The following is a 24,452-nucleotide window of genomic DNA, read 5'->3' on the forward strand; positions in this document are numbered from 1 at the left end:
TCAGAATTCAGAAGCAGCTGCGCAAGATGCCCATCACAATTTTCCAATCCTAAATTAAAATTCAACTTGAAAAGCACAGCATGCATCAATGTCAGTCCTCTAAAAAGACTGAACCACCAAATCATTATTGCCGCTTCAAATTGCCCTATGCAACTTGTACCATTCAATTGAAACAAGCAATAATTGATCAAGTTGATGAACGAACAAGTAATCAAACCAGAGCCGCGGGTCATGAAAGATTCCGATTAGGCGCTTAATTCATTCAAAAAAACAAAAACAAAAAAACAATAGTTGACTCATATTTGTACTCCATCACATAGCTTCACCACATATATATGGTGTCAATTAAACTCCTATTTACATCATCCATAATTTGGTCCTGGCAGTAAACAAAATTCAAAACAAAAACCAATACGAGATTATACGAAGATCACCCATTGCATCGATCTGTGTCATCTAGAAATCGAAGCCACCGCCGTCGTCGAACCCTGCGTCGTAGCCGGCGTCATACGCCGACGCGTCGGAGATGGCGTCTCCGATGAGGAGGCCGCCGAGCGCGCCGCCGAGCAGCCCGGCTCCGAGCCCCATCCCGAAGTTGTTCTTCTTCGCCGGCTTCACGGCCTGCTGCTGGTAGCCGCCGTACCCAGCCTGCGGCGGGTAGCCGTAGCCGCCGCCGTACCCGGCTTGCGGCGGCGGGGGTGGGTAGCCGTAGCCGGCTTGCGGCGGCGGCGGCTGGGCCGGGTACCCGTAGCCGTACTGCGGCGGTGGCGCCGCGCCGTATGGCGCGGCGGTGCTCGGCCCCGCGGCGGCTGGGTACGCCGTCACCGGCTCACCCGCCTTCGCCGGCTTACTACTTCCGGTCGCCGGCGGGTAGCCGGCGGGAGGTGGGTAAGCCGTCGATGGCTCGTTTCCCTTGCCCGGTGGTGGGTAGGCGGACTGGGGTGGGTAGGCCGCGGCGGCTGACCCATCGGCCTTCGCTGCCGTTGGGTAGGCGGTCGGTGGTGGGTAGGTGGATTGGGGCGGGTAGGCCGCGGAGGCGGCGGCGGAGGGCGGGTAGGCTGGCGCCGGTGGAGCTTGGCCGTACGCGACCGGAGGAGAGGCACCCGGGTAGGAGCCGGATTGGGTTACCTCGCCGATCTTGTAGGAGAAATTGAGGACGCCCTGTGGCTTCCCGGAGGAGATCTTGCGGACCTGGTAGGAGACGAACTTGGCGGGGACGGCGCCGTCGGGGGCGCCGGAGAGGAGCTCCGAGAGGGGGATGTGGACCTCGCCGACGTCGCGGTCGCCGAGGGCGCGCTCGGCGCGGAGGAGGACGTGGAGGGAACCCGCGCCGGAGGCCGGGACGGTGAACCGGAGCGGGGCGGCGTTCCACGCCGGGTTGCGGCCACCGGCGCGGTCGGTGGCGATCCGCTGCCGCGAGCGGCGGTCGCCGGAGAGCGAGACGACGGCGTAGACCTCCATCTTGGAGAGGAGGTTCACGTCCTTGAGATCCTTGGCCGAGATCAGCGTCAGCTCCAGCGTCCTCTGCGCCATGGCCGCCACCGCTGCGAGATCGGAGAAATCGAATCGAAAGTTTGTGTGGACTTTGGGTGAAATTCGATCGAAATCGATCTGATCAGATTTGTATCCGAATTCGACGACTTCCGTTGTTGGGGGATTTTTGAGACGGCGCGATGTTATATAGGAGTGGGGAATTGGAGGAGGTTACCTGGATATTTCTCGTACGCGTATTCTGGATTTAGACGCTGACGTGTGGACCCAGGCGATCGACGGACCCACATTGTCAGTGACACTGTCTAGTAAGGTTGCAGGTCCTTCGCGAACACGCGTCATGCTGGTAGGCTGATCTCGTTACACGCGGAAGTAAGACGCGCGAAGTAAGGCGGGCATGTATGACACGTGGGGCCCATCGAACGGTGGGACCGATTCGTCAGTGTTTGCGCCGGGATAGGGGGGCAGTGGACGGAAGCCAAGCCTACCGTGCGCCCGCAGAGTTCGGCGCAGTGGGGCCCACCTGTCAGTGGGTGTCGCCGCGTACGACCGGTCCACGGAAGGCGCCCCTTTCCCGCGCGTTGACCACAGCATCAGCAGCCAAATCGTGTGGCCGCGAATCGCCTTCTCTTGCAGGCTAAGGAAAAAAGGCGACGCGGGCAAGACGCTGCCTCGCCTGTGGACCGTTGATGCGCCTATCCACTTCTTTTCCGCACTGTAGCTAAGCTAGTGTTGTTTCTTGTCTCCACTTCTTCCTGCTCATCGCGACGAACTTGCTGATGAAATCTCAAAACCATCTCAATTACAGTTGCGGTAAATAACTCTTTAAACAGATCATATAAGGAAGATTTTAAAGTGGTGTTTGGATATAGCGACTAAATTTTAGCCCTTAGATGTTTGAAGACTAATTAGAATTATTAAACTTAGACTAATAATAAAACTAATTGTATAAATGAGAGCTAATTCGCGAGATAAATTTTTTAAATCTAATTAATCTATAATTTAGCACATGTTTACTGTAGCATCACATAGGCTGATCATGGATTAATTAGGCTCAATAAATTTATCTCACGAATTAGTCCATGGCTATGGAATGGGTTTTATCGTTAGTCTACATTTAATACTTCTAGTTAGTGTCCAAACATTTGATATGACATGCACTAAAATTTTAGTCCCTGATCCCACTAAGTTATATTGTTGTAATCTCTGTTTGTAGGACAGTAGGAGTTTTTTTTTTGTGGGGGCATTTGTAAATTTGCCACCGATTTTTTTAATTTTGCAAAGATGCTACTCGAATGATAATTCTAGTGGTATTTTTATAATTTTCTAATGGTAACCTTGCAATAACGATTCTAAGTAATGGTAAATTTGCAATTGCCTTTTTTATTTTAAGATAATGAGGACAGTAGGAGTATTGGATTGTAGTATATTTGTATGCCCGTCAGGCTTCACCAACATCGTCAAAGTAAGGTGGCGTCAAAACAGCTACTGTGCAGAAAATTCAGGGTCTCCCTTCTAGAACATTGAAGTATTCGCCCAGGAAAGCTGAATATTTGAAGCAATGTTTGATGCCGATGGCAGTGCAATAATTCTTGCCGAATGTCATGTAGCACATGCGACTCGTTTTTTGTTTGCCTAGCATATGAGAGATGTCAAAGGAAATGTACAATACAAACTGAAAAATGTGACATCAATATGGGCTATGGAGTTGAGCATAAATACCATAAGTGAGAACCAGCCAGTAGAACAACAGAGTTTCATCATTAAGAGAGAACATAGGTGGTTAGCAGATGCAAGAGCCAAGAGCAATAATGCTGACCAAATGTGAAGTCCCTGGAACTCTGGAAGTACAGCTTGATCCAAAATCTAACAAGCAGCAAAGGCAACAAAGGATAGGGAAATAGGAACTGGTTATTTCAGAAGTCCCGCTTATGCAGATGGTTCAATGCAATTATGGCATCCTACTCACGACATTTGTAGTTGAAAGAGAATCAAGAGTAGTTTCTTGCTATTGAGCAATGTCTCGTAAACCGCTTCCGGCCGGTTTTCACGAAAACCATTGATCATCGTGAAATTCGACTAGATTTTGTCAGGATTTAAATTTTAGATAGTGTTTTTTGAGAAAACTTGACTGGTTTACAAGTAGTTTATGATCACGAGCCAGCCTGGAGGATTTCACAAAAACTGAGGATGTGTTTGGTTGCAAGCCATACTTTGCGCAAATTTGAAAGGAGTTTGTTTGTAGCCATAGTTGTGGCAAGATTCCTTTCCAATAAATTAGGTCCCACATGTCAACGATAAAAAAAAAGTGTGGCAAGATTCCCTTAGACTTAGTAAGTTGCAGCTAACAATTTAATCGCCTCACCTTACGCAATGTATGACAACTTTTATTGGCAAGCAATGATAAAGTGTGACCGGGAACCAAACAACCCCTTAGTAGCATGTCATGCATGATGCATTAAGGCTGTGTTGGCAGTTTGGTTTGGTAAGTAATCCTCCATGCACGTAAAAGAGAGCGACTCACTAGCATATAATTAATTAAGTATTAGACTTTTTTTAAAATAGGATAATATGAACTATTAAAACAGCTTCTCTATATATATATATTTTAAAAAAACACACACCATTTTGCAATTTGGGAAGCGTGTAGGAACATTGACTATCGAGAATACATATCAAGGCCCTGTTTGGAGAAGCTTAATGTTAGAAGCAACTATTTGATAACTAGCTTATAAGGATGTAGATAAAAAGTTAGATTATTTAGGGAGTTTTTATTATGCGAGAAGTTGCAGCTCCTAAAACCTTCCAAACATACCCTAATGTTGTGTTCAACTCCCTGGGGTGGTAACTAATACTCCACACACGTAAAATGGAACAAGTTATTTTTTAAATTTGATTAATATGATATTTTTAAGCAACTTTCGTAGATAAGTTTTTTCAAAAAACATATCATCTAACAGTTTAAAAATCGTGCGCTGGTAAAACGAGGGAGGTAAGTTGGGAAGCCACTCTACTAGCACGGTAGATTGTACAGCGGTAAATTGGGTCGCAGGCGAACACATGCCCCATCTGAACTCAGTTAACCGGGCCACACTTAACAATGGGCTGCCTAGTTAAGCCCAATTCGTCGCCTCCGCGTGTTGCAACTTGCAACTTGCAACGTGCGTGCCGCGTGGGTGGCCTAATCTGCTCTGTAAATGGCAGATTACCGGGTCGTTTAGCAGCAGGAAGCTTCATGTGGCGCGTTTTAGGTGGCATCCAACGTTCGAAACAGAGTAGATTAGGAGACGCCATTAACGACGGCTCGCTCAACCATACCACCTTTTCAAATTCATTTTTCAATGAGAGTACTAAAAATTTTAAAAAGGGTCAAAACTTGAAGAAAATTTATGGAAAAAAATTGTACCACATGCAGAATCTCTCGAAAATGTCAAGGCCCAAATGGCGCCACGTAAAAAAAAGGAAGTGTTCGCCTCGTCACAAGGCAAGCAAATCCGCTTTCTCCATTACAAAGCGGAGACCCCGCCGCAACGCCAAGAGCCAAACCGCCTCCTCCTTCCCAAAAGGCCAAAACCGCCCACCTCCTCTCGCCCCTTCTCGCCGCCTCCGCCGCCGCCGCCGCCGACGAGGAGGAGGCCGATGGGCTCCGAGGAGGAGCCGTCGCAGATGCGGAGGGCGCTGGTGGACGCGCTCGCGGGGGCCATCTCCGGCGGCATCTCCCGCACCGTCACCTCCCCCCTCGACGTCATCAAAATCCGCTTCCAGGTCCTCCCCCCCACAAAATTCCGCCGCTCGCGGTTGCATTTCCCTACCCGGCTAGCTCCCGCGGGGAGCGCTCGCGCTGTTCTATGGTGTTTTGTAGCTAGAATTGGTAAGATCGGTTGATTGGGGTTGTCTGGGAGAAGTTTTTGAGGCTGGTGCTTTGTTTTGTGGGGGGACCTGTATGCTGTGTGTACTAGACGTCGGCTGCATCCGTCGTTTTGCCCCTGCATTGCATATGTCCATGAAATTGAGGTTGAGGAGTACCCGCGGTCGCCTTTATCTGTGTGAATTTGTGGCTTCAACGCCGGGGAGCTATTTGGTCAATGAATTTGGGGATGAGCTCCACATGTCTTAATCCCAATGGTTTGGTCTCGGAAATGTACTTAAATTTTCGTTACGATGTGGATGTATTATAGCCGTTTTTATTGGTCAACTAAGCAGTGTGTTCGGAGTTATTTATGTCCAGTAACACAGAATATTTGTTCTTCTGAAGTTATTTTTGTTATGTTAGCTCCAGCTACATTGTTGGAAGCTTGGCCATCTATTCAGTTTGATGATAACAAGGAATACCACTTCTAATGACTTGTTGACAATTGGATGGCTGTATACACCTTTTAAGCCAGTAAATATGGTAGCTTTAGCTTTGCTGTCATGAAGGGACCTTAAGGATTGCACTGGCTATGTGTCAAGGGAGTTTGTACCACATGCGCTTTCCAACAGGATTGATGGCCTTTGCACTTAAAGCTATACAGTAGAGTTAACTGCATTGGTTGCAACCTTACTGTATCAACCCGTGACATTTTTCTACAGATTGCATTGGCTTGAAATATGCATATTTTGGATATTCAGATGATTTCTTGTGATTTTCCACAGGTTCAATTGGAGCCCACAACCTCGTGGGGTGTACTTCGAAGGGATGTCTATGGACCTTCCAAGTACACTGGGCTTTTGCAAGCAAGTAAAGATATTCTCCGAGAGGAAGGTTTGCCGGTATCTCCTTTTCTTTGAACATTTCTCTGTTCATGTGCTGTTTACTAGTGACATATGCATGTGCTGCTGCTTATTAACTTGCATGCCTGAGTGGGATCACTCATCTAAATATCAGTTTTAATATCATTTTATTATGCTGAACATGGACCAAATGCAAAAGCAGGGCGGGCTTATGGATTTCACTTCTGCTGCTAATTCTGCTAACTTTATTGAGTAACATTGATTTGGTGACATCTAGCATGTATCAAAGGCTACTCAGCCACACGTCGCACTGTCTCTTCCTGTCATACAACTTATGGTGATGCATTAAAACAAAACCCATTAATTTGATCTACTCCTGGTTCAGTTCAAATGAAAATGGAAGGCACCAAGCTGCAAGATATACTACTCTGACACTATTCTCCAAAAAAGTACCACATGTGTTTTTATGGCTGAAATAGAGGCTTGAAGTTTACTTGTTAGGTGATATTGGCTGCTGGTTTTGAAATACATTTTTTCCTGCAATGTATTGGGAATCACAGTGTGTGTTGCCTTTATTTTTTGCCCTAGATCTGTATACTTTGTTAATCTATGTGTGATTTGTTCTTATTTTCTGTTTGTTTTAAATGTCATATCTTAAACAAAAAGAATTATTCATTAAGAAAAGTCGTCACCATGCAAAATTCTGATCTTTCAGGGATTTTGGAGAGGAAATGTTCCAGCCCTATTAATGTATATGCCATATACAGCTATACAATTCACTGTTCTACACAAGCTAAAAACATTTGCTTCTGGTTCATCCAAAACAGGTACATTTTCTCTTTATGGTATCTGTTCCAACTTGGTCCATTGTTCTAGACTGAAGTATGAATTACAGTGGTCACTCCTCAAACCTTAATTTGTAGTGTGTACAAAAGTTATGAGGTTTGCCCAGAACTTTGAGCTTTGTATTATCTCTATAGTCCTTACCTGATCTGTGTTATTTGCCCAGAGGATCATTTGCACTTGAGTCCTTACCTATCGTATGTAAGTGGGGCTATAGCAGGATGTGCAGCAACAGTAGGATCATATCCATTTGACCTTCTCAGAACAATTCTTGCATCACAGGGTGAACCGAAGGTAAATATGTACTCTGCGGTTGTAGACACCTTTTTTTTTTGTTTCATTGAGGTATTAACATGATCTCTGGCCATATATTCTCACTTTATTAGCTCCTAATAGCATGGATGTGATACTTGTTCATAATGACTGAATCGTCATCTTCAGTATACATACATAACATAGTATGCAAAGGACTTCCTGGCACCTTTTTTGTTTTCTCAATCGTTTCTCTTCATTCCCTGATTCGTGTAGTTTTGTCAACATTGCACACCACACTACATAGGAGCAGTTTAAGGTTGAGGTCTTTTTGGCTGGAAATCTAGTTTTCTTTGCAGAACTTAAAACAACACTGATTCATATTGTTGTTTGAAAAACATGAATTTTTCCTTTTTTATTATTGGATTTTATTATGCAAATGATTATTTTGTGCTGAACTTCCACTATCATGTATTTATTCAGCATATAGAGTACTGGAATATCATGGCACAAAATTGTATTCACATGCAGTTATGTTTATCTGTAGGTTTACCCTGACATGAGGTCTGCATTTCTTGATATAATGAAAACCCGCGGTTTCCGAGGACTTTACGCCGGTCTAACTCCAACTCTTGTTGAAATCATACCATATGCTGGCTTACAGTTTGGTTCATATGATACTTTCAAACGGTCGATGATGGTAACAATACTAATATCTCTTTTTTGGCATGTGCTTAATTAGACTATTTTGAGGTGATTTATGCCATTTTAGATATTGTAGCTTAGCCTCAACTTTATTTGTCTCCAAGTCTGATCATATTTACACTTTTCTTGAGAATGATGACACTGAAGTATTGAGATTAAGGAAAGGTAGTGAATCTATATATCTTTCAAACAAGTGAAGACCTAAAAATCTAACGACGCTTAAATAAGCAATCTGTAATTACTAGTTATGTGGAACAATCTTAATGCTTGATAAGAAAAAAATTATCTTTGACACTTAGAAACTTTTTATTGCTGTGGGATTCCGTGAATGCTGTTAATGCTTGAACCATCTGACTTTATTTTTTTTTTCAATGTAGACATGGAATAGGTACCGATATTCACATCTTAACTCAGGAAGTGAGGATGATTCAGTATCAAGCTTCCAGTTATTTCTTTGTGGATTTGCAGCCGGAACATTTTCAAAAGCTGCTTGTCACCCACTTGATGTTGTAAAGAAAAGATTTCAGGTAAATGCCATTTGTTTTGTCTTGAAAAAGGCTTATTTTGACAGTTCTCAGACATGAATCATGTTAAATTTTTGTGAAGAATACTCTTGATTGAGTTGCATTATGATAATGAAGTATTCATTACATTTACAATTTAGAAGTTTGTAAAATCACATCCAACAGGAAATCTGATACTGGGTTGCAATGAGATATAGTTAGTGTGGTGTAGTAGGTTGTCAGCAGCTGCAGTGTATGATCTCCACAGGTCTGGAGTATCATACATCATGCTTGACCAGGTCAACTAAGAGTACCATTCTGGTAACTATGCACCAGAATAGGTCATTGGTCTGGTAGCTATGAATCACCTCCTTTCCATTGTCCTGAAGCTTCATACATTTGGGCTGCTTCACCTACTTCATGCTTCGTGTTGCAGACTTCGCTTCCTACATTTTCTTATTATATCTAGCTGTATTTATCTCAAGAAATAATTTGAAGTTATGGAGCACTGATATTTGTTCCATCATACTGCAGATTGAAGGATTAAAACGACATCCAAGATATGGCGCCCGAATTGAGAGCAGCACATACAAGGGCATGTACCATGCCCTAAAAGAGATTGTTGCGAAGGAGGGGTTTGGAGGCCTTTATAAAGGACTTTTTCCATCTTTGGTGAAATCGGCTCCTGCTGGTGCCGTGACATTTGTGGCATATGAATACATCTCAGACTGGTTAGAGTCAATACTGATGTGACAAATCGCCATGCAGTGTTATTCATTTTCCTCCCCGTTTTGTGTTGTATTGTCCTTATTATTTTGCCCTGCTGTTGCACACTTGAATTAGTTTAATTGATCCATTTCTGGAAGAGGCTGCAGTTCCTTTAGATCTTGCAGTCTATACAAGATTTGAGGAGCCTACAAAACCAGCTGGATGAGTAATGCTTGTAAGCTCCTCTCATGGGTTTTGGACATCACTTAACATTACCAGAACTAAGCAGTCAGATTGGTGATTTAAGCATTTGGCTTGCTAGATATCTGCTTACGTGCTCAGCCAGACCTACCTGTTGCTTTTTTTTACTGAACATGCTACATAGTTCTCTTGCGTGTCAGTGTGTGCATAAGTGCATTATTGTATGACATCAAATCACTGAATCTGAAATTGTTTTGCAGGATAGGGAGCAAAGCTGGAGTCGAGTGAGTTCTTGGATGAAGGAGCCATTGAGAGATACAACATACAATGATGAGAGAACAGTGTCCACTCTTAATTGTTTTGTGACCGCAAGGTCGAAAGTTAAAAAGTGCATACAATCCCTTGAGAGCTGATACTTGGAAAGCCTTGCATAGAATTAGCTACTCTTGTCATTTCTCTGCCTTTTTGCCCCATTGACCTGTGTTGTTGCATTCGTTGAGATGTAACAGTGAGGCTGAGTAAAACTAAGTAAAGTGTAGAGCTTGTGACGCTTGATGAAGGCCGGGGAGCGGCAGGCATTTTTGTTAAGATGATATTATCTCACTCCTATATGTCCCTCACATAATGCAGTTAATGTGAACTGTTACATGATTCGTAGCTTATCTGCCTTTATGGCTCATGCAAACTGTAACTCTGGGAGACTGGGACTGAAAGTCGTTATTTGCTTCGTGATGAGTCGCATTTCCTGCTTCTTTACTCTGAACATATGTTGGTGACATATTCATGATGTGGTCGATTGCAAATGCTGCAGAATATAGTGGCTTTAAGCTTTTTCCAGCTATGAATCAATGAATGCCAGACCATGCGCTTTTCAGACCATTCTACATGGTAAGCTGCTGCCAAATTGATACCGGCCGAGTTGTGAATGGAAGAGAATCTGTATGCCTGTACCGGGAGGAATCTAAATAGTATCGGGTTATCCCTTCGCCGCATAACGAACATTGCACTTTCACATAAAAGCGATTCGCCTTAACAACTGGAGTACAGAAATTTCGTAGCGGCTAAACATTAAAAATATCTAGTATATGATGTGAAACATCTTAATACATAACATCTGATGGATCGATCATAACCATCTAGACGTTCATTGTGAGTAGTGCGTGTACATCACACCGATAATAATCACGTAATCACGTTAGGCAGCTGAAAGAGAATAAGTATATACATAAATCTCACATCAAAAGCCATGATATGTTTTTTTTTTCTTTTTTTATGGAAGGCATTAGCCTTGCTGTTATGGAAATCAAGGTAGATGTCATGCAAGCTAGACCACGTAACTTCATCTATTGCAACACATATATTTTCCCTAGTTTATATTTATATGTAATTCTGACTATTTTGTATTTTAACCCAAGCGAATTTTTGCTATATAAAAAAAATTCCTCCACCACACTACCACAGCTGCCGCTGCCGCCATAGCAACACGAGTCGTTTGCTTGCACTTGTGTTGTGTGGAAGAGATTACAGCTCACACTGACGCCTGGGCCCCACTAGTCAGTCCAAGGCGACTGCAATGCCCTCGAGGCCGCCGACCCGCCCCCGGCCCGAGTACCAAAACTGAAAAAAGGAAAAAAAAAAACTCTCCCACTTCATCCATCCCTCTCCATCTCGCTCGGTCCCCGTCCCCAACCTGCAAACCCTAATCCCGCCGCTGACTCCCCCAACCACGGCGGCGGCGGAGGCGGAGTCGGAGGCGGAGGCGGCTGCCTGATGCCCAGCCGCCCGCGGGGGCCATGGAGCTCGTCCCCTTCAAGCCCGAGGCCGGGGCCCTGGTCGAGTCGGGCGGCGGGGCCCACGGGGACTCGATCCCGGCCATGGTGGCGGCGCAGCAGGAACTGCTGCACGCGCAGGTGGACCAGCTCCAGCTCCTCGTCGTCGCGCAGTGCCGCCTCACCGGCGTCAACCCCCTCGCCCAGGAGATGGTCAGGAGCTCCTGTCTCTGATCTGTTTTTTTTTTCTTTCTAATCTCTGCTTCTAGTACTCGTTTGCTCGATGTGTTAGCGTATGCCTTTTTGTCTTTGTAATGGATAGATTTTAGGCTTGATGAAGTAGCACATGGAGTGTTTCCGGGGACTCATCCATTGGTTGCTGAGCTTAGGTTTTGATGCTCATACTATCCTGATGTTTTGTTCATGTCATCAGTTCCAACTTATTTATTTTTACGTCGTGGCGTTTGTTTGTTCACTTGGTAGTGGCTATGATGCTCCATGATGAAAATTCACATTTTTAAGTCCGATTTTTTAAATTCGGGCTTGTGTAATGGGTTACTACTCTAAAACCCGAAATTCCAGATATGTTTATTTCTAATATTTAGGTCCTCATACTTCACTAACCATACATGGTCATGATTCTGGTTATATGTCGTCATAAGAAACACTGGCAAAATTGCACCTGAGAGAGTTGAAAATGAAGCAACGCATTTGTAGGGACCAAGAAGAGTCACTATCCTTTTCTCCACATAAATGATATTCATGTTAGTTTTAGTGTAGCATTGTGAATCCGTTTTCTTATTGTCTGTAAATGATATCACAAAGTTATTACTTGACTGGCATGAGTAATGGTATCTGAAGGGGTGACTTTCTATTTGCCTTAAATGTATGCTGCAACTTCATGAGCCCCAATTACTATTTTCGAAATGTTTTGGTTTGGTTTTGCTTTTGCCATTAAGTAGTGACGTGCATCTCATCTTGCATCCTGTTTTTGCTGCTGACTAATGATCATCTTTAAAATGTCTCTTTCTTTGTATTTGCCATTAACCTGTGACATGGGTCTCATCCTGCACCCTGTTTTTTCCGCTAAACTCTCTTGCATGTGGGACCCTATAAAATGGCAAAAATGAGATGTCACAAGTTAGCGACAGAAACAATAAGCTCCCATCAAACACATTTTTATTCACCAGTCAACTTATCTTGCACGTTTTTGTTCTTGCAGGCTGCTGGGGCATTGTCTATCAAGATAGGTGAGTTGTTTACCTGTATCAATTGAATTATAGCATGATAAACTAATATGGGCACCGTAAACTTGTATAATAATGTATACATTTGATAGAGTTAAAGCTTAATTGCTATTAGGCACGCCATTGTTGAAAAAAGAAAAAGCTTGATGCGTGATCCTGCACTGTTTAAGCTGACTTAAGATAATTATTTACTCCACACATTGCTTTAATCCTGCTGAGTTTTTTATAGCATTTAAAATTTTGTAGGTAAAAAGCCAAGGGATTTGTTAAATCCAAAGGCTGTCAAGTCCATGCAGTCACTTTTTGCTATGAAGGATACTATTGGAAAAAAAGAAACTCGGGAAATTAGCGCATCTTTTGGGGTTACTGTTACACAGGTCAGCTACTTATCTCGCATGTGCTATGCTTTTTACCTTGATGTATGCCTATTTATGTGGTCTTATCACTTGCTTTTTATGGTTCGTTGAAGAAATCCATCCTTAAACAGTTAAAATAATCATATACAGCTGAACAGAAAACATATAACTGATTTCAAGCTTTAACAGAATATTGTCCTTTCCCTTTTCTTATAGTTGGTGGTCTATTACTTTTTCCTTTATCTTTTCTAAGTTAGTTTTCATATTATTTTATTAGCCTCAATGTGTTGGCGTGTTGCCTTCTATTTAAAATTAATAATATTATTCTGATTTTATTTCTATGTAATTCTTTTTATATTGATGACCTGCAACTCAATGGCTCCTAGGTGAGGGAGTTCTTTGCAAGTCAACGTACGCGAGTAAGAAAATTTGTTCGCTTATCACGTGAGAAAGCCCTGAGAATAGAGTCATCCAAGGCTCCTGACAATGTATGCTCCATAAGCACTGAGCAGACACCTGTTGACATTGAGGTACATGCTCAAGTTATTGAGCCTCTGAGAACATTAGAACCATTGGAGGCGCAACAAATTTCTTTGCCGCATCTGGTGGTTCCTCAAATCTCTTTACAATTGCCGGTGGTCCCGCAGAGCTGTGCAATCCCTGTTGCCCCAATAGGTGTAATGCAACCCACCGAGGCTAAGACTAATCCCGATCCCATTCAAAAGGAAACTAAGCAAGAGGAAGTTGCTGGAGTTGAGTCAGAAGATAAGAAGTTTTTGGAAAGTATCTTTGTTCTAATGCGGAAGGAGAATACATTCTCTGGACAGGTCAAATTGATGGAATCAATTCTACAAATAAACAATGTAACTGTTCTTAGTTGGTAAGATCCCGACCTTATATTACATACAGAGCATTAGATGATTTTATTGGTCCCTAATTTACTTTTCTAATAACTTTGCAGGTTCTTAACAATGGGTGGTTTGGCCATTGTATCGACGTGGTTGGGCCAAGCAGTTACTGAGGAGCAAACAACAGTTATTCTTGTTGTTTTCAAGGTTCTTATTTTTCTGTAACTGTACATTGTCACATCTGTGTCAAGCTTTTTTTTACTTATGGTCTAATTGATGTAGGTGCTTCTTCATCTCCCATTACATAAAGCTCTGCCAGCTCATATGTCAACTGTATTGCAAACTATTAACAGGTTGCGGTTTTATAGGACACAAGGTGTGTAGAAATTGCCGAAAGTCTTTAATTATCTTGCACATATATTTTGGATGATAATATAATTGCCATGAGAAGTACCTTGGATTATTATAAACTTGGAATTCTAGCAAAGAAGGATAGCGATGCTAGTGAATAATTTTTTTAATGATGTTCCTACTTACAAAATCGAAATTATGGTTGTGAACATTCTGCTATGATTGTTTGAGCTATAGCTGATAAGCCGTGGAAAAATGAAAACCAACCAAAGATAATTTATGGATAAAATTTTTGTGTTATTAGCGTTTAAAAGCCAAAGCTGGAAAATAGACTATGATGAAAAAAAATAATCCCATAATCAACTCTCAAAAGTTCAATTTTTTAGGCTGGATTTGATCCGAAGGCCATAAAAACTCAAAAAAAAGACATTTTTTTTTCAAAAAACAATTTATGCTTATTTTTTGGGAGAAATTGTAAGTCAGCATGTGGTTTTTGGACACCGTTATGTTCTGCAAAGTTGAACATTAATAGATTCTCTTAGTTTCTTTGGGCTGCTTACTAGAATTTATCTGATTTGAAGATCAGACATATCAAGCAAGGCGAGGAACCTCCTCTCCAGGTTGAGCAAAGTGCTTGTAAGAAGTCAGGCATTGAAGAAATCTCAGAAGGACTTAATCTGTAAACAAAGGTGGATTCCTCTTTTGCAGCGCTGTTATTATCCTATTATCCTATTATTTTTACTGCCTTTTCTCTGCTGGATTTTACTTATAGTTAATTTATTTTCTATTTTCAGGATAAGTGAAATTCTCCGTGATGAGTCTTGGAAATCTGAAGTTGATATTACTGTAAGTATCTGAGGGAGAATACAATATCAAGTATCCATTGTCAAATTAGCAATATATATCAGAGTATTAAAATGCTTAGCAAAATAACAAGTTTAATTGTTTTGCCCTTATCAGGAGGACATCCTTGCCTTGACTGATGATGCAAGTGAGAGCAGGTGATTTTCGTTATGTTTCATGCATTGAATAAATTTAAAGTTTATTAATATTAAGTGATCTACTTAATCTCTATTTTCGTCTGCTATACAATTCACTTGATTTGGTTTATGTGTCACTTTGCAGAATGCCTGAGCCCAGAAAAACGCCATTGCTGCTCACTGCTTCTGCGGACGAATCAAATAAAAAGAGTTCTCTGCAGACAAGTATCCTTTCATTTTATTTAAGCCTGCCACTACTAAATTTTGCTTCTCTTCTCTTGGAACATTTGACCACATTTTCCCATCTGCATAAGGCTATTAAAGTGTTTGTATTCCAAATTTCCTATCATATATATATCTATAAGCCTTCTCCCTAGAAAATACTGACAGTTTATTGTTCTGTACTACCATTTGGGTAACATTTATTGGTAGGTTTCATTATTTTACATCAATCATAGAAAGGGGCTCCTTATGCAACTTGCTTTTTTTTTCATTTTTTGCCCAAATGTTCTATGCCTTGTTGACATGGGTGTTACTAATGGCTTCTTTATCTCTCTATTGAGTTTAGTCAGGCTACATGCTCCTTTAAACTATTTGGTGCTTTTATTTGTTGTTTTAACCTGCATTTATTGCATGTTCGATGAATATTAGTGAACAATGTGCATGTGAGGAGTTCAATACCTGCCATCTTCAATTTGTTGTTTTCAATTGTTAATTCAACTGCTTGTGAATCTCCTTAGCTAATCCCTTCAGAATCCAAAGAGAAAAGGAAAGTTCTACTTGTAGAACATCCAAATCGGAAAGCTGCTGGCAAGAATGTTAACCCTGTCAGAAGCACATCTACGAACAATAGTAGACCGTTATCTGCAGATGATATCCAAAAAGCAAAGATGCGTGCCATGTTCATGCAGGAGAAATATGGCAAGGTTGACACAAGCAAAGTGACTGAAAAACCTCATATGATGGAAATTCAAAAACCGTCTGGCTTAGTTGATTCAAATGTACCGCTTGTGCCCAGAACCCCTCTTACTTCAATCATTAAACAACCTGTTGACCCTAGCCCATCAACTTCTAAACAAAGTACACTATCTCCACCTGATAAGCCAGAAATTGCAGTTAGCTTGAAGCTGAACGTAACAGCCAAAGAAAACTTTATAGAGAAATTGGATTCCAAGAGAGTTATTTGGCAGATACCACCAGGTATACCCTTTTTCTTCTCTGCTTCTTCATGTGTCCATCTTTTAATAGAAGTTGTATAATAGATGTAATGGTTCATATCTTAAGAACTTGAAACGTGTTGTCTTTTATTTGTACCAACACAAGCCTCTGAAATCTGTATAGTTTAGATTATGAGATTATCCAAAATCAGTATATAGTATGGATCAGGTTCAATCTGAAGTGGAGAAACCGCAACTCGAGAGACATACCGTGTTATAGAACCAGGTCATGAGCTCTGTTTTGTTTGTCCTCATGTCACCAGTTGTACAATGCAGTCTTAACACTAAACAACATATCTAATTCGTTGTCATGAATTTGATGCATGTGTGAGAGCCTAAAGGGCAGGTGATCAAGTGGATGATTTCTGACAGAGATAACTGTTACTACTTGATTTAGCAGTTGGTTTACAATTAACCGATTCAGCTTGGAACAAGCATCCTGCTATCAAATTGTTGGAAGAGCAGGGGCTGGCAATTTTCTGTAGTGATATGAGAATTGAGAAGTTACCAGTCATTCCCCATAAACAAACATGGGGCAGCTATTACCATAATTTCAGGCAGTTCATTGCAACAGTTCCTCTTTTTGTAGGAAGGCTTGCAAGTAAATCCACATTGGTTAAATACTTGGACCAAATAATTTCTGTGCTTATGGATCTCAATAAACACTAACATGCATGACGTTACATTTTATACTTCATGTAATTTGAGTTCCATACATTCATGTGATAAAAATCACTTATTACAGGTTATTTGATACTTTCTGTAGCAATATCGATAAAACAATGACAAATCAGCTGGTCTGTGTGAGACTTATTTTCCTTTATTAATTCTCTACAAATCCAAATGTGATATCTGCATATGGTATGTTGACTGGGAAAAGATATCCAGAGATACTTCCAATCTCTATGGTGTCAGCAGTTGTCAGTGAACATCTGATCTAGCTATCTTAAGAACTTCGCTTAAATACAGGGAACTCTGCGAACATCCAACAGTCGTGTGTCACCCGTTGCCGATCTTGAAAAGTTTTAGTTCACTTCACCATCTATGTTTTCTTAGAGTTCCAGTGAAAGCTTGAGCTTGCATTATTAGTTCATAGCCTCATGTTGCAGAACTTTATTTTTTTCCCCTGGAGTTAGCCTCATGTTCCTTCCTTAAGTGTGACATATGCACTATCAGTTTATTTATTCATTTTTTTTAGAATCGGGGCTTTATTTGTCCATTATTTGAAATTTTGTTATTTCATGTTGCAGAGGTTTGGATAGACCCTGCTTGGAGTTTAGGTGCTGGAGAGAACAGCAAAGAATTTGAGGTCCAAACCCAGAGAAACAGGCGTGAGAAGGAAACCTTTTATGCTAGTCTAAAGGACATACCGTTGAATCCAAAGGGCCCATGGGATGTGGAAATGGACTTTGATGACAGCCTTACACCGGAAATTCCAATTGAGCAGCCGCCAGATGCTGACGCTATGGAAACGGATAGCGTGAGCACAGCCCCTCCAAACATTGTGGTTCCTGTTGTGGACAAGCAAATAGGATCAACCTCATCAGTATCTCCAGCAGTTGCTGCTGGTGCGAACGGTGCAGCTTCTGAACCAGATCTTGAGCTGCTTGCGGTGCTGCTCAAGAATCCACAACTTGTCTTTGCTCTAACTTCTAATCAGGGTGGGACCCTGCCAAGTGAGCAGACCGTTGCACTTCTGGACATGTTGAAGCAGACTGGCCTTGGACTATCAGAGCTGGTAAATAGCCTGGCCAACAATTCTGGGGTCCAAAATGAGCCCGAATCTGGTCCTGAAGCTATCCCTGCTTCGCTTCCATCGCCAACTCCTCCAAAAGACCTGATAGCCAGGGTTTGCCTGCTTAACTCTTCACTTCTAATTTTCCAAAGTTAAATCCTTCATCTGTTGTAAATATTACTATCTTGTTTGGCAGGATGGCTGGAGTTCAGAGTTCCCATCACAAGTGAGGACCCAAAACTTGCAGCACGCCCATTTGCCAAACAGAGCAAATGCACCTCCTGTTGCAAGCAGCGTGCAGCAAAGTTTCTCAAATGTTGTCAGTTCGTTGCCTTCACAACCTTATGCTTCAGCTTCTGCTTTGCCGGCACAGACTCGAACTAATATGACATCTCTCCCCCAGTCGATGATCTCCGTAAATCCGTCAACTCAACATGTTGCTCCTATGAATAATCTTCTGAGCAGAGCCACGGTACACCAGCACACTCAATCATATGCTTTAACGTCTGATCCTGTTGCAGTGGCGGTCCATCATCAGCCAGCGGTGAACAAACTAGCCCATGAGGTTCAGAGCATCTCACACCCTGCTGTATCACATTCTTCGGTGGCTGAATCACATGCCTCTTACACATACACCTGGCAATCTAGTGTTGCTACCATTGCCGCCACTGGGCGAAATGCTACACCTGATCGATGGGCTGCACCTGCACGCACTACTAATTCCTTTAACGCTGCCCCATCAAATTCAAACCATGTGACGTATCCTAACCAGAATGCTTACAGTAACCACAGCACACAAGCTACTACATACAATTCTTATGGTTCAGCTCCAGTCTCGTCCCACTCCCTTCACCCAGGGCAGGGACTGGACCGAAATGGCTACACTCACGCAGCGGAGTACCAAACGACAACGGCGCGAGACGCCCTACGGCGGAACTCGCGGTCTCCTGAGCTTGGTGCTGGTGCTGTGTATGGTAGTAGCTCACAAGGCTATGTTCCCGAGCCCTCAAGGCAGTGGAACTACGGGCAGCAGAGCTACAATCCTGAGCCTTCTTCTAGGCAGTGGAGTTCTGGGCAACAAAGCTACAACACTGTCACTGCTGAGCCTTCCAGGCAGTGGAGCTCCGGGCAGCAGAGCTACAGCAACCCAGCTGAGCCTTCAAGGCAGTGGAGTTCATCAGCACATGCACAACCAAGCTACAACCCTGAGCCTTCAAGACCCTGGAATTCAGGTCATCAGAGTCAAAACCCTGAGGCATCGAGGCAATGGAGTCATCATCATGGAAAGCAAGAACGTTATAATCCGACAGATGGTAGAAATTCTTATGATCAACATTGGAGGAGATGATGAGGGTCACCATTGTATATTAGCTGATTCTTGAGGTGGTTCTCCGGGCTTTTTTTTCCCTTTTTTTTTTCTTTTTGATGGGAAGCTTTGTGATTCGTTTACTTTGGGCCTTGTGATTGGCACAGAGGCCATTGAGAAAGCTATACATCATGTACCAAATGTAGTTGGAGTGGGGGAAACAAAAAACGAGAAAACTAAAAAAAAAGAAGAGAGGATGCATCAGCTGAATTGCTGAATCCATTGATGGATAAAAAGTTTCACTTCATATTTCATTTGTGATTCGTTTTCTTCTTTTTTTTTCCCTCTAAACCTTCTAATCAGTAGTCATGTAGTGACCACTCACCACCGCCTTTGTGCTCTCTTGGCATGCAGGTGGCACTGAGATGCGTATTGCGTTTTGTTGCTGTTTCTCGTCAGGTCGGCGTTCTCTGAACTCTGAAGAGGAGTCTCGATGAAGCCGTGAATACGTACGTATGCTTACGATTTACGAATTGTGGTATAGACGATAAACGTCGCAATCTAGCACATCTTTTGGTGGAGCAAACGAATCTGAAGTCGATATGTGACATTGTCGTTTGCATTTTCTGTGCAGGTGGTGAAAATGAATGAATCTTGTTATATTTCCCTATTTGGCGGTAGCCCTTTTAAGTTGTGTTGAAAAAGGAAGCGTGAAAAGTGCTAGCCAGAACCAACAGTTTGGTCGCAGGGAGGTTTATGTCCAAATCGTGTAACACAAATGTTGCACAGTAACCTAAATTTCTTTTTTCTAATAAAAATCGATAGTGAAATAATCCATTAGTACAAATATAAGATTTCAAGTGGACTCTAGGATACTACTAGCTCTATTATTTACATGGATAAAAAGGAACTATTTTTGTATAAATCCTTTTTTAATTGACCATCTGAACGAAGTCAATTTTAAAAACTATTAGCTGTATATTATTGTGAACCCCAGTGTCATTTTCAGTTTTCAAAGGAAGTCCAAAATTAATCGGGGTAAACGTGTGTGACAGCGTGCGTGCGTGTATGCATGTGTTGGAAATGGTCTCCGAACGTGCTTGGACGGTGAGCGCGTGTGTGTGCCTGATGCGCAGTCAGACACGCATCCCAGGTCGGCGCCTTCCCTCCAATTTCATACTTCCTCCGTTTCTAAGGCCGAGTTTAATTCCAAAATTTTTCTTTAAACTTTAAACTTTTCCATCACATGAAAACTTTCCTACACACACAAACTTTCAACTTTTTCGTTGCATCGTTCTAATTTCAATTAAACTTTTAATTTTAATGTAAACTAAACACACCCTAAATATTTGACGCGATTGATTTTTTAACACATGTTTGATCGTTCGTCTTATTGAAAATATTTTGTGAGATATATAAAACTATATGTATACAATCAAATAATAGAAAAGAATTAATAATTACTTATCTTTTTAAATAAAATGAACGATCAACGTGTTAAAAAAAAGATCAACGAAAAGAGGAAGTTATTTTTCCCTCTTTTCTTTCTTTTTCTCCCGCGAAAACGTCGCGAGAAAAAGAAAAAAAGAACCAAATAAAAACGGAAGCCGCAGCAGCAGCAGCATATCCTTTTCTGCTCCGCGATGGCCATGGCGGCCGCGGCGAGGCACCAACGCCACCCGCTCTCGCGCTGCGGCGAGGGGCGGCGGTGGCGGCGCGGGGAGGTGCGGTGCTCGTCGCCGGCGCAGGAGTTTGCGGCGCTGGCGGCGGTGTTCCGGCGGCGGCTAGTGGTGGGCGCCACGACGGCGGCCGCGGCGGCCGTCGGGGCGAACTTCGGCGGGGTGACCAGCTTCCTGCTGGGGCTGTCCCCGCAGCTCGGCCGCTCGCTCCGCCTCGACGTGCTCTACCCCGTCGGCGGTTTCAACCGATGCCTCGACTCCGACAATGGATTCGGTAATTACACACACACATATATTACCAATCTCGCTTTCTCTTCTTCCCCTTGTTAGGTTTGGCAATTGGCGTAGCATTTGCTTCTTCCAAAAATATTGGGGGTTGTCTCTCTCGATCTCCAATCGTGCGCAATTGCTTGTTCTTCGATTTGTTCGTTCTGTGTGGCTCGGTTGACTTCAATTACTCCTCAAATTGTCTCCGCAAAAGAAAAATAGAGAACACGTTGAGCCGTCATCATCTGTTGCTATATTTTAAGACTCCATTTTCTTATTTTTTTTAATAAAAAGTTTGAAGTTGTGAATGCAACAGTAGTAGAGCCACACCCATGCATTTTGGGGACAAAATTCACGCCAAGAGTCTGTAAATGGTAGGTACTATGCGATAAATTTTAATGAGTTGGTGTATGTTTAGAATTCTTGATAGTTAAATTTCAGGAGACTAAGAGCTTGGTTTCGCGAAAAGCTGAGAATTTTACTGGTAAGGTATGCTCGGTTGATGGTGATGCCCACCATAAAACCAATGAAAAAGAACTCTAGGTCTCCCTTCGCGTGGCTGTTGTTATCAAGCTCAACTTTGTGCCCCACCATAGAAGCACTGAAATACAGATGTGAAGCAGGGTTCACACTTCTCTCTCTTTGTGAGTGGTTGGGGCATCAGGGGCTCGGAAAAATTACGAAAATTTTGAAAAAAAAATCATTTAAATTTGAATTCAAATATGTATTGCTTAGGATTACTAGGTTCCTTTTAAATTTTTAGGCCTTTTGTTTCACTGCATAATGGAAGTAACAATTTTTGACAAATTACAAGCAAAATTGGGAAATTTTCCTCTAATTAGACCTCATGGTGCTTTCCTTGTTCCAATTCTCCCAGTCACATGCAATTTATTCATAATGCCATGACTAAGGAAAAATGGTATGTTTACTGCTTATATAGTTATATGTTCCTATTTTCAAGCTGAACTTAGTCTAGTGTACAGTACTGAAAGCACAAGTGGCTACAAAATTGTGGTCCTTGCTGTTGCCAGTTTGCCACCTAGTGTATCTAGCCTACAAGTCATGCCCCCCCAATGGGATTGTACATGTGGATCACAGTTTATCTGGTGCTACATTCAGGACCAGAAACTGTGTGCCACCTGGACTGCATGTCATCATAATTGATGACATCTGGTGGATGATGTTCGTCTTGATGGTTTACGTTGGATTTATGTTTGGACATTTTCCAACTTGTGGACCCATTAACAAGATGTCGTACTTGGGCACTGTTTTTCTTGAAAATAAAGGTTGAAATGAAAATCATGATAATGTCTCATAGTTGCATTGGACTTAGAAGATATAGCTGTAATCGTGTAAAGGAAGGGGAAATTGCATTGGCTCACACTCTACGTATTAATTTTTGTAGCTGATATGATAACACTACGGGGAATTATTCTTGAACAATAGTTTAGCTCAACAAAGCAAGCTATGTGAAAGCATTGATGATGACTCTTGAGTCTTGACTGATCTTTGCTCATTAGGGAGTCAAGAATTAGCTGCAAGCCTGCTAATGCACAATCTGAAAATGTACCACCTTTTGCATGTTTATTAAAAGGTCATTTGCCATTATTTTTATCTGTCGCCAGTAGTGAAATAAGAGGGCTTGATTAATTGCAAACATGTCAGTGTACAAATGTGCACATTCCAAATTATGTTAAGTAATAACTTTAAGGTCTCCAAAATTTTCAGAGTTCATATATCCAGCAAGCTGGGTTGGAGATCAGACATTGCTATACAGAGGAGCGAAGAGAGCAGAACTGCAGAGATCACTAGACCCTCCCCCATTGGCAAATGGGAGGTCCCCATCACGGCCTCGGAACATCAGTGAACCTGTGGCAGCTTTTGGCCCCCCAGGATCCAGTGGGGAGCTCAATGTCAGTGTCATCGTTTCACCTGTCCCACAAGATTTCTCGTAAGTATACTTTATATGTCACTTGCAGTTTGTTTTCCTTTATCCGACATTTAAATGAATCGGTTCACAGTATACTTGAGTCCTTCTGTAAATAGTGAACATGACTCCAGCTTCATGCTATACTGCTTTACAGTAGATTTACTACCAGTACGCTGAATTTGGCATATAGCGTCTTCAGTGTTGGTCAAAGTAGTAATCTTCAGTATTGTTATGCCATATAATGCCTAATGCCATGATTGAATTGTTTGAAACAGGATCGAGGCTTTTGGTGGCCCTAAAGATGTTGGGGAGGTGGTTCTCAGAAGGATCGCAAAGACAAAGCGGGGCGCAGATATAAACGCCACTCTTCTTGATGCTGCCCTGAGAGAAGATCCAGCGAACAATGTGAAATACTACAAGCTAGAGTTCCGAGTTGAAAGCCCTTCCTTTCGACGACGCAATGTCGCAGTGTGCTGCGCGAAGGATGGGAAACTATACACCCTGAACGCTCAGGCTCCGGAGTCGGCGTGGAAGGCGGTTCGGAAAGAGTTCCTTGCAATGGCAGATTCATTCAGCCTAGTGGCTGATGTATGATGTATAGTAGAGAGACCGTTTTTGATGAGAATTTTCTTCAGTAGTTTGTGACTTCTCAAGCAGGCAGAGGGATATGTCAATGTTAGAGCATCAGAAAAGTAACATGTTGTACTGTACCTGTAATGCTGTATCATAATGCTAGTGTCACACAATGTGCAATTTTTTTCTGGAAGCAATGCTTGGGAGATATAATCTTTATCTCAACATGTACTGGTAGCAAATTACCAACATTTTCTATCGTCCGTCTGATGAGCAGTCCAGTATGTATACTTGAGAAGCCAGTTTTGTGTAGCTGGATTGACGTCGCCAATGGCATTGACAGAGGAAGCTACACTTTGGAGATTGGCGAGGGGAGCAGACATCTCTGTGTTTGGAGGTGGGTGTTGGGAACCTCCGATGCACGGAAAACAAAGCGGTCATCTCATGCACGAAAAACGGAGCGGTCCATTAGCGCGTGATTAATTAAGTATTAGCTATTTTTTTTAAAAAATAGATCAATATGATTTTTGAAAACAACTTTTATATAAAAACTTTTTTAAAAAAACATACCGTTTAGCAGTTTGAAAAAGCGTGCGCAGCAGGATTGCATCGTGGAAAAGAGTGCGCATCAGCGTGCACACCGTTTAAGTCTAGTTGCATCATGGTTTGGGGAGAATAGCGATCATGCCTGTTATTTCTGTTATCCTTTTCTCCCTCCCCTTTCCTCTTCTTGTTCTTCTCCATGTCGGTTTTGAAATATTTCACTTCTCTTAGGGCT

At 42.3% G+C, this 24,452-nt stretch overlaps 4 protein-coding genes across 7 annotated transcripts; 3 read left to right on the top strand and 1 right to left on the bottom strand.

Moving 5' to 3' along the window:
* Positions 1-232: 232 nt before the first annotated feature.
* LOC127762204 (protein SRC2-like) lies at positions 233-1,662 on the bottom strand. The gene has a single exon (XM_052286621.1). It carries the CDS (start codon positions 1,531-1,533, stop codon positions 457-459), a length of 1,077 nt encoding a protein of 358 aa, XP_052142581.1. The 5' UTR covers positions 1,534-1,662; the 3' UTR covers positions 233-456.
* Positions 1,663-4,917: 3,255 nt separating this feature from the next.
* LOC127760048 (mitochondrial thiamine diphosphate carrier 2) lies at positions 4,918-10,078 on the top strand. 3 transcript variants are annotated; one of them, XM_052284257.1, is made up of 9 exons: positions 4,918-5,256; positions 6,127-6,243; positions 6,920-7,031; positions 7,214-7,341; positions 7,847-7,999; positions 8,382-8,531; positions 9,042-9,238; positions 9,351-9,450; positions 9,677-10,078. In XM_052284257.1, exons 1-8 carry the CDS (start codon positions 4,933-4,935, stop codon positions 9,439-9,441), a joined length of 1,272 nt encoding a protein of 423 aa, XP_052140217.1. In that variant the 5' UTR covers positions 4,918-4,932; the 3' UTR covers positions 9,442-9,450; positions 9,677-10,078. The 3 variants fall into 3 exon arrangements, 2 of the variants coding, with proteins under 2 accessions (XP_052140217.1, XP_052140218.1); XR_008015040.1 differs by having other exon boundaries at positions 9,042-9,450; positions 9,677-9,725; XM_052284258.1 differs by lacking the exon at positions 9,351-9,450.
* Positions 10,079-11,022: 944 nt separating this feature from the next.
* LOC127777698 (homeobox protein LUMINIDEPENDENS) lies at positions 11,023-19,539 on the top strand. Of its 2 annotated transcripts, XM_052304319.1 has the most exons (14): positions 11,023-11,398; positions 12,408-12,435; positions 12,679-12,809; positions 13,175-13,318; positions 13,436-13,668; positions 13,750-13,843; positions 13,919-14,012; positions 14,574-14,676; positions 14,782-14,833; positions 14,948-14,988; positions 15,113-15,192; positions 15,721-16,167; positions 17,435-18,033; positions 18,116-19,539. In XM_052304319.1, the coding sequence occupies exons 1-14, from the start codon at positions 11,210-11,212 to the stop codon at positions 19,265-19,267; spliced, it is 3,387 nt and encodes a 1,128-aa protein (XP_052160279.1). In that variant the 5' UTR covers positions 11,023-11,209; the 3' UTR covers positions 19,268-19,539. The 2 variants fall into 2 exon arrangements, with proteins under 2 accessions (XP_052160279.1, XP_052160272.1); XM_052304312.1 differs by having other exon boundaries at positions 13,175-13,668.
* Positions 19,540-20,831: 1,292 nt separating this feature from the next.
* On the top strand, positions 20,832-23,901 carry LOC127763330 (psbP domain-containing protein 7, chloroplastic). The gene is made up of 3 exons (XM_052288000.1): positions 20,832-21,178; positions 22,900-23,122; positions 23,377-23,901. Exons 1-3 carry the CDS (start codon positions 20,869-20,871, stop codon positions 23,693-23,695), a joined length of 852 nt encoding a protein of 283 aa, XP_052143960.1. The 5' UTR covers positions 20,832-20,868; the 3' UTR covers positions 23,696-23,901.
* Positions 23,902-24,452: the final 551 nt, after the last annotated feature.

This window comes from Oryza glaberrima, chromosome 1, assembly GCF_000147395.1.
Source record: "Oryza glaberrima chromosome 1, OglaRS2, whole genome shotgun sequence".
Classification (NCBI taxonomy): Eukaryota; Viridiplantae; Streptophyta; class Magnoliopsida; order Poales; family Poaceae; genus Oryza; species Oryza glaberrima.

Coding starts and splice junctions, on each gene's coding strand:
- LOC127762204 (XM_052286621.1), bottom strand. CDS start 1,533: ATGGCGCAGAGGACGCTGGAGCTGACGCTGATCTCGGCCAAGGATCTC.
- LOC127760048 (XM_052284257.1), top strand. CDS start 4,933: ATGGCGCCACGTAAAAAAAAGGAAGTGTTCGCCTCGTCACAAGGCAAG. Junction 8,000..8,381: donor CTTTCAAACGGTCGATGATG/GTAACAATACTA, acceptor TTTTCAATGTAG/ACATGGAATAGGTACCGATA. Junction 9,239..9,350: donor TATGAATACATCTCAGACTG/GTTAGAGTCAAT, acceptor CACTTGAATTAG/TTTAATTGATCCATTTCTGG.
- LOC127777698 (XM_052304312.1), top strand. CDS start 11,210: ATGGAGCTCGTCCCCTTCAAGCCCGAGGCCGGGGCCCTGGTCGAGTCG. Junction 12,436..12,678: donor GGCATTGTCTATCAAGATAG/GTGAGTTGTTTA, acceptor AAAATTTTGTAG/GTAAAAAGCCAAGGGATTTG. Junction 13,669..13,749: donor AATGTAACTGTTCTTAGTTG/GTAAGATCCCGA, acceptor ATAACTTTGCAG/GTTCTTAACAATGGGTGGTT.
- LOC127763330 (XM_052288000.1), top strand. CDS start 20,869: ATGGCCATGGCGGCCGCGGCGAGGCACCAACGCCACCCGCTCTCGCGC. Junction 21,179..22,899: donor CGACTCCGACAATGGATTCG/GTAATTACACAC, acceptor CAAAATTTTCAG/AGTTCATATATCCAGCAAGC. Junction 23,123..23,376: donor CCTGTCCCACAAGATTTCTC/GTAAGTATACTT, acceptor TGTTTGAAACAG/GATCGAGGCTTTTGGTGGCC.